At 40.4% G+C, this 8,837-nt stretch overlaps 1 protein-coding gene and 1 non-coding gene across 2 annotated transcripts; both read right to left on the bottom strand.

The window, feature by feature from the left end:
- Positions 1 to 6,244: 6,244 nt before the first annotated feature.
- COX7C (cytochrome c oxidase subunit 7C) lies at positions 6,245 to 8,480 on the bottom strand. Its single transcript, XM_020909610.2, has 3 exons — positions 8,294 to 8,480; positions 7,364 to 7,492; positions 6,245 to 6,453 (listed from the first exon to the last, which is right to left on the bottom strand). The coding sequence occupies exons 1-2, from the start codon at positions 8,366 to 8,368 to the stop codon at positions 7,376 to 7,378; spliced, it is 192 nt and encodes a 63-aa protein (XP_020765269.1). The 5' UTR covers positions 8,369 to 8,480; the 3' UTR covers positions 6,245 to 6,453; positions 7,364 to 7,375.
- On the bottom strand, positions 6,552 to 6,614 carry LOC139034555 (small nucleolar RNA Z39). Its single transcript, XR_011487092.1, has one exon. It is a non-coding gene; the product is annotated as a small nucleolar RNA Z39 (small nucleolar RNA).
- Positions 8,481 to 8,837: the final 357 nt, after the last annotated feature.

Here is an 8,837-nt window from a genome sequence, read left to right as displayed (position 1 = left end):
AACTGAAAGGAAGTTAGGAGGGTTATAATTGAGTTCTTGCCAGGAAAGAAAGGGGCTCATCTTCCTGTTGGGCTCAGCTGCTATAGGTTGGCAGAGCTCCTCCTGGTCTCCTGTGTGTATGCTCCACTGCTTAGTCGTGTCCAACTCTTCTCGGCCCTGTGGACACTGGCCCACCATGCTCCTCTGTCCCTGGGATTTCCCAGGCAAGAATACTGGAGTGAGTTCCCATTTCCTATTCTAGGGGATCTTTCAGAGCCAGGGGTTCAAACTGTGTCTCTTGTTCCTCTGGCACTGGCAGGTGGATCCGTTACCACCAGTCTACCTGGGAACCCCTCTGGTTGACTGACTCTAATTTTGGATTTAATTTTTCATATGGGATCTCTTTATAAAGGGCACTAATTCCCTAAATGAGAACTCCAGTATCATGATGTAATCACATTCCAAATGCCCTGCCTATAAATATTATCACATTAGGGATCAGGTTTCAACACAGGAATTTTGAAAGCGACACATTGTCTATAGCAGGAAGTTCTCTTTATTCTATAACCTGGGAGATACCCAGAATTTCCCCTCTAATTCTCTAACATTTCCCCCCCCCCAGATAATTTGTATCGATTTCCACAGAAGGAAACACTGTGAACCAGTGTCTTTCTGTAAACTCATCCAATTTTGTGCCTCAAAATGTACTGCTGGTATTGTAATTGAGAGCAAACTCCCCCAAAGCTCTATTAGGGAAAAAGGCAGCATTGAAGAATTTCAAATTATCTTGTTCTTTAATTGATGATGATGATGCCCAGATTAAAGAGTTTCAGTTCTGCTATATACAGAGTATATGTTGCTGTTTACTCACTGAGTCATGTCCAACTATTTTGTAGCCCCATGGACAGCAGCCTGCAGGTTCCTGTCCCTGGGATTTTCCAGGTCAGAATACTGGAGGGGGTTGCCATTTCCTCCTCCAGGGGATCTTTCTGATCCAGGGATCAAAGGGAGTTAACTGCATTGGCAGGTGGCTTCTTTACCTCTGTGTTACGAGGGAAGCCCATAGGGAGTGTATGAAAAGAAAAAAAGTGAAGTCGTTCAGTCGTGTCCGACTCTTTGCAACCCCATTGACTGTAGCCCACCAGGCTCCTCCACCCATGGAATTTTCCAGGCAAGAGTACTGGGGTGGGTTGCCATTTCCTTCTCCAGGGGATCTTCCTGACTTAGGGATCGAACCCAGGTCTCCCACATTGCAGGCACATGCTTTTACGGTCTGAGCCACCAGGCAAGTGTACACAACCCACTTAATTTCTGGTGGTGGGAAAATCCATGGTTTCTCGGATAGGTTAAGTATATGGAGGAAAGGACTTTTATGAGTGGCCCAGTAGCTAAGAAGGGAAATTATGATCATGGAACCATCAAAAATTGCCATCTATAGCTCAAAATGTGAAATAGTTTCATATGACTCAGTTTAATACACACACTGCCTGAGAAAAGTGCTTGATTTTGGTAGTTAGCATGAGAGCCTCAGCATGAAGAGATTTCATACATTATAATTTATAGATATAACTGCATTGAGCAAAGCTGTCAGAACAAAGAATTTTGTTGATTGCATTAATTTGAACCAATGAAGGGTAAGATGCAAGCCTGATAAACTTATCAATACATAGATATTTAATTGATCATCTCCTGTTACTAGGCATCAAGAATTTCCTTGACTGGCTCCTCATATACTGGGTAAATGCTATTAAACCAAATTGATAGTCGTCCTGTCTCAAATCTATCTAAATACAGCTGTTGAAATCCTAATATTTACCTGGCATTGTAGCAAGTTTTGGAATCCAACAAAGAAAATACATAAAGTTTATTCTAAATGATATGAAAGTGAAAGTGACTCAGTTGTGTCCGACTCTTTGCCACCCCATGGACAGTCCATGGAATCTCCAGGCCAGAATACTGGAGAGGGTAGCCTTTCCCTTCTTAAGGGGATCTTCCCAACCCAGGCATCAAACCCAGGTCTCCTGTGTTGCAGGCAAATTCTTTACCAGCTGATCCACAATATAGAGCCATTAAAATCTTAAATAATTATTCAATATCAATTATTGCAATATGTCTTTTGTCAGACCTGAGAAAACTGGCAAATGGTGAATTTTAGCTGAAAAATCCAAATTTGATATGATTTTATACAGAAATGCTATATCGAGTTGTACTGTTTTTCAGTGGACAATATACAATGGCGATTGGACAAGGGAGCAAGTGTGTTCTGGCATGAAGCTGTGTCCACCTGAAAGAAGGGACTATTTTACAAAGGTGCCCATTGGGTAAATGGAATCCATCAAAATGAGAGACATGGTGAAAATGCCTCATAGATAGCTACCCAAAACTGCTGCTTTAAAAAGCACTTTGAAAACTGAAAACTATTTACCTCCATTCTGACCCTTGTCCACACATGGAAGGGCTGAAGAGATCTCTCCTTACCACCAAGTCATGCTTCATAGGGTACCCATCTTTGTTAATTATAAATGCAACTCATTTCCATTTGGAACAGTCCTTATAATATTAAGTTGACAAATAATTTTATAATTAAAGATTCAGAGATATAGAGAAGTAATCCTTTTCAAGATCTTATGAGGTACCCAAAATTTCAGAGAGGGTAAGCCAAGCTTTGCTGCAGTAACAATCCTCAAACTCCAGGGGCTGAAAGCAATGAGCAAGTTTCTTGCTCATTCTATGTATTTAACAAAGGGCAATATTCAGCCCTAATCCTTTAAGCCAATGCTTCTCAAAATGTTGGTCTCAAACAGGACTAACAGCTATGGCCAGAATGTAAATCAAGTAAGGGTACCTATAAAGAACATCACATGGACTAAACAGTGTGGTCAGTGACATGGTTGAGTTACATTTTAGCAGAAAAGCTTAAACTCACCAAGTCTGCAACAACTGTATTGGAGAACTCTATAGTTACCTGGGAAAAATTTATTTTTCTTCAGAAGAAAACACTGTGTACAGACTAGAAAGCCTGGGTTTTAAGGTAAATTTGCTACTGGTGGCTTCAATAATCTACTCAATAAATGTTTACTGATCACATAAAAGTATATATGTAGGACAAATGAATAAATAAAAGCTTCCCTGGTCTCCAAAATTTACAAGTTGGTATGGGAAATAGGGTTTCCTAGATGACACCTGCCAATGCAGATGTGGGTTCAATCTGTGTGTCAGGAAGACCCCTTGGAGTAGGAAATGGCACCCACTCCAGTATTCTAGCCTGAAAAATTCCATGGACAGAGGAGCCTGGTGGGCTACAGTTCATGGGGTTGCAGTTGGACATGACTGAGCACACACACACAATGATGGAAGATAGGAAAGTGAAAATGAAAGTGTTAAGTCCCTCAGTTGTGTCCAATTCTTTTTGAGCCTAGGATTGTAACCTACCAGGTTCCTCTGTCCATGGGATTCTCCAGGCCAGAATACTGGAGTGGGTTGCCATTCCCTTTCTCCAGGTGATCTTCCTGACCCAGCGATTGAACCTGCATCTCCTGCATTGCAAGCATATTCTTTATTATCTGAGTCACCAAGAAAGCAGGAGGTAAGAATCAGTGATTACAGTACATGCCAAGGCAATTATGAAGCTGTTTACAGGGTATTGGAAACCTAAGTGTATTGTTTGGGAGAAGAGGGAGGAATCACCCAGGGTGACTGAAACCAGAAAAATGACTGAACACCATGCTAAGCAGCTATAATTTTACTGATGAAAGTGAAAATCGCTTGGTCATGTCTGACTCTTTGCAATCCCACAGACTATACAGTCCATGTAATTCTCCAAGCCAGAATATTGGAGTGGGTAGCTCTTCCCTTCTCGAGGGGATCTTCCCAACCCAGAGATCAAACTCAGGTCTCACATATCGTGGGTGGATTCTTTTACCAGCTAAGCCACAAGGGAAGCCCAAAAACATGGGAGTGGGTAGCCTATTCCTTCTCCAGCGGATCTTCCCGACCCAGGAATCAAATCTGGGTCTCCCACATTGCAGGTGGATTCTTTACCAACTGAGCTATCAAGGAAGCCAATTTTACTGATGGTGACACATTATCAGACTTATATCCACTAATCCAGGCATTTTGGGACATCACTAAGATTGAAGTATGTTGGACTTCATAGGTGGCGCTAGTGGTAAAGAATGCACCTGGCAACTCAGAAGAGAGGGTTTAATCCCTGGATTGGGACACAGTTGAACACACACAAATTTGCTGGACAGATGGTTCTAACTGTAGCTAGACTTTCCTCCATCTACTCATTTTGGAATTAAGCACTATTTTAATCTTACAACTACCCTAAAATAGTTACTTTTCATATACAAGAGAGCTAAGCAGATACTTTCTAGTTGAACTGAAACATGGTCAAGCCTGGCTTTGAATCAAATCTTATTCCTTAGTCCCTATGTACTGCTTCTACAGCAAAATATAGGTTTTGATTTTTCACTAGGATGGCCTAAACTTTACTATGTAACCAAAAATATTAGCTCCCTGCAAAAATGATTAATGGGTTGCAGTCCCCAACCAAAATCCCTCCTCTCCCTACCCACGTATTCTGGTTAGGGAAGCCTCTGCATAAGGTACACATGGCCTAGCCATTTCACTAAGTATGTACGGGCCCATTTAGCTCATAATTGTATAAGAGAATCTGGATTTTTATGGGAATCTTGTGGTTTTAAATATCAGCTTGAATTCTGGAAACTAGTGGAGGAAAATACGTAAAATTGAAAAAAAAAAATTGTGGTGGTTTTAAAAATTCAAGCGAACACTTAAAAAATTAAACTGGATGGAATCACACACTTCTGTGAAATTGCAATGGTTAATTTTATGTCGTTGACTGAGAAATGGTGTCTAGATATCTGTCTAAACATTACTCTGGATATTTCTGTGAAGGTATTTTTGGGGATGAGATTTCCTTTTTTTCTTCCCTTCAGCTGCACTGCGCAGCTTGCAGAATCTTAGTTCCCTGACCAAGGTAGTGAAAAATGCAAAGTCATAACCACTAGACTGTCTGGGAATTCCTGAGATTACCATTTAGTTTCAGTAAGATTTACTCTCCACATGAGCAGGCCACATCCAATTAGTTGAAGGCATTAATAGAAAAAGACGGACTTCTGAGGAAATTCTGCTAGCAGATGGTTTGCAATTGGAACATCAACTCTTGTGTCTCCCGCTTTCAGTCTATCCCATCAGACTGTTGACCTGACAAATTCACAAGTGCAAGAACCAATTTCTTAAAATAAATCTCTCTATAGATACATGCTATTGGCCGTCTCTCTGGAGAACATCAATACAAAAACTAAAAAGTTGTCTAGTCTCTATCATTCAGTATACGCCCATACTAAGAGCCAGCCCACTGAAGTCCTTTACAGGGATTGGGTAAACTGCACTATTTCAGGAGAGTCAAAGGTAATTTTTCTCTCATTCAGGTATACCACTCAAATACTTAATTCAAAAAGACAAATCTAATAAATGACATTTTCTACCTTGAGCCTGCTGTAAAATAAAACCCGTTACCTTTGGCTCTTGATACAAATTGTAAATTGGGGGGGTGGGGAGGGAAAGCAGGTCCTAGGACTTGCCAGGATGATGTAAAATGTTTAATATAGCTCAATGAATCTCAAAATAGGAAGGAGGCTCTTAATCCCCTTTCCACCAAGAAAACCCAGACAGCTAAATTTGTAATTTATCAATGATTCAAACAAAAAATTCAAAATGGTAGGAATCCTTCATGTTATACAGAAAATCTCCCCAAGCACAGAATACCATGACTTATCACTGATACAATTACTAATCAGAGCCATCTAACAACCCATTTCTCCTAGTCAAAGCATCAGAAAAAAAGGGGAGTATTTCCTTTATTATCTCACATGCTACTACAATTCATTTCAAATACTCTTTTAGTCTAAACAAGACTAATACTGGTCAGTAGCACATCTATGAAAGCAAAAATTTCAATGTTATGGTACAGAGGAAGAAAATGAAGATCTTGAACTTAAATCTCCATACACTACTGATTTTCCTAATGTTTAACTAATTATCACTAATGGAGAAAAGTGAATCTCCTTCAAAGTAAAAAAAAAAAAAGATTAAAAACATATCTTTTTTTTTCCTCCCTTTAAAATAAAAATCACAGGGTAAGTCTGCACTTCTCTTTTATAATGAATTGCTGACAAATTTCTGACCCATGAAACGAAAAAAAAAAAAAATCAGAATTTAAGACCAAGAAACAAGCTAAATCAAATACATATTTAATTAAGAAACTAATAATGCATTATTACCCAAATAAAATGTAAGCACGTGTTCAATTATCATGTTCCATATTTCAGAGAAGAGGCAATAAGGATTTATGCCATAAGTTTATTTACAAACGTATCTAGGATGCTGAGTTCAAGGTTTGATCCTTTTAAGAGACTGCACCTCTTAATATGTTCCTCTTCATATCTGTGAATAAAAACAAAAAATTAATGACATTTAAAACTCATTTAATAGAAATCATGCAGTTTCATTAATGCATTGTCTGTCCTTCAATTTATGACTGGTGCATCAGAAAGCGTTTACAGTATCATGATTTTACTCATACTGATTTGCTTCATCATATGCAGCAAGTAATGGCTTGGGTAAGTCATTTCCCTTCTAAACTAAGACAAGTGAAGTCCTTCTTTTCTAAAGTATATTCTGGAATTTATTCCAACCAACCCACAGAACCTCCTACAGTGTTATTTTTGATGAAAATTCTAATTACAATATTAATCTTCTCACTCAGTGGTGCTTTAGTTGCTAAGTCGTGTCTGACTCTTGAAATCCTGTGGAATGTAGCCACCAGGTTCCTCCGTCAATGTGATTTTCCAGGCAATATTGGAGTGGTTTGCCATTTCCTTCTTACTCAGGGATTCTACTAATCTTGCAGCACACACGATTCCTTCATGTATAGATTAACATATACCACCCTCAAGACAGATGAACATTAAATCAGTTTACTAGAACTTTTCCTGGTCAAGAACCTCAGCTCTGGAACAAGACTGCCTGAATAGAAATCCTGACCGACCACCGCTAGCTAAGGAATACTATGCAAGTTGACATTTTTTTTTTTGGTCTTAAATCACGTTGACACCTCACAGTCTTGCCTGGGAAGCAATCTGAGACTATTAATATTAGGTGTGCCTAAAAACAGCAGTATTCAATAAACACTGGCTTTCAGGCAAAGATATGTTTGTCTATAGGTTTAACCAGTCTCCACCAATGTCACATGCCCACCTAACTTCAGGTGTATTGTGATTCTGACGGAGTGGGTGGTTAAGAGAAGAAAGGAATAAAGGACAAACTTCTGTGGTTATAAACCCATTAAATTTACCTGTCTCATGGGTTACTTTTTAAGCAGTTGGTGTCTCACTATGAAGAAAGGTGCAGCAAATCCAGACCCAAAGAACAAAGTCATCATAGCTAGTAACCTCCACTTGTTTTCCACTGAAAATGGTATATTCTGTTGGGAACAAAAGAGAACAAACAACAAATACTGAACTTCAAACCATCTGATTTTACAGATTAAAAATAAGTACAGAGGAAACGCTAATTTTTATACAATCAGGTTATATATGTCTGGTCAAATACCCGAGCTCTGGAACAATCCTGGCCCACCATTGCTATGTATGGAATACTGAGCAACTTAACCATAGACAGCACTTTTAAACATCTTTAGAATCGTATGACCTTCACCTCAAACACTAGATGGTAAAAAAAATTCCTGGCTTTCCTCTTCGACTCTATCCCTCTACGCCCTTTCTAGGCCTCAGGGTAACTCCAGGAGGCTGTTACAGCTAACTACCCGCTTGAAACTATTTATAATTAAAGCTAAAACCAACCTCAAGGACGATTAATACTTCTAATATCGTCAATTAGTTTAAGACTAGCCCCACACCGTAGGCCCTCATAATTCCGAGTTTTCAAATGACCTTCACTTCGAAGCCGGTGACCTTTAGCTAGGTTTTAAGCCACAATACCTGCAGTCAGAGGCTCTAAGGTCCCCCGAATTTTGAAGGGCAGGGTGGGACGCGAGGGGAAATGGGGGGAGCGCTAGAGCGAGACAAGGCCTCTGGCTTCATTTACACTACAGCGTGCAGTCACACTCCTGAACTTTCTCCCGGGTCTCTGGGGAAAGCGGAATGTTAGTCGACAAAACCCTCTCTTCCCATTTCTCTCTTCACGGCGCACAGTCCGCCTCGGAGTTCAGTCAGTCGCGGCCAAGTGCCCCCTACCCAACGAAGCAGGCCCCTTCCATACTAACCTTCCCTGGACCCTCCTCGTAGTGGCTCCGACGAACCACAGAGGTTGTGAACCTCCGGATGCTCTGTCCCAACATAGCGCTGTTGGAACCTCTACAAAAGATCGAGACTGAACGCGGAAGAAATGGCGGCCGCAAAACGGCTGCTTCCTCACGACCTTGTTCCCCTAACTGTAAGGATCGAAAGGGAAGATGGGAAATGCGGCACAGTTCTCGGAAAACGCGAGAAAACGCCGCTCCGAGAATTGTGGGAATTGTAGTTTATAGCACCGAGGCGCCTTGTCGGCCCTGAAGGATTGTGGGAAACGTAGTCTGGCAGCAGATTCTCGCAGTGACTCTTTTAGGGCGGAGTTCTTTAGGCTTGTTTCTAAAACGATTTTACTGAAGTTAACGAAGCAGTTTTCGTGTGTTCTAGTTTATGGAAAAGGAAAATAAACCTCTGCCTTTTCTTTTTTTGTGACTATATGCTAAGTGTCTCTAATTTGCACTGCTACTCTGTTGCTCTGAGATGTGTGAAGAAAGCATAACAACAAATAATCAAATAATA

The sequence above is a fragment of the Odocoileus virginianus genome, chromosome 3, assembly GCF_023699985.2.
Source record: "Odocoileus virginianus isolate 20LAN1187 ecotype Illinois chromosome 3, Ovbor_1.2, whole genome shotgun sequence".
NCBI lineage: Eukaryota > Metazoa > Chordata > Mammalia > Artiodactyla > Cervidae > Odocoileus > Odocoileus virginianus.
This window is presented reverse-complemented; position numbering and strand designations above follow the sequence as displayed.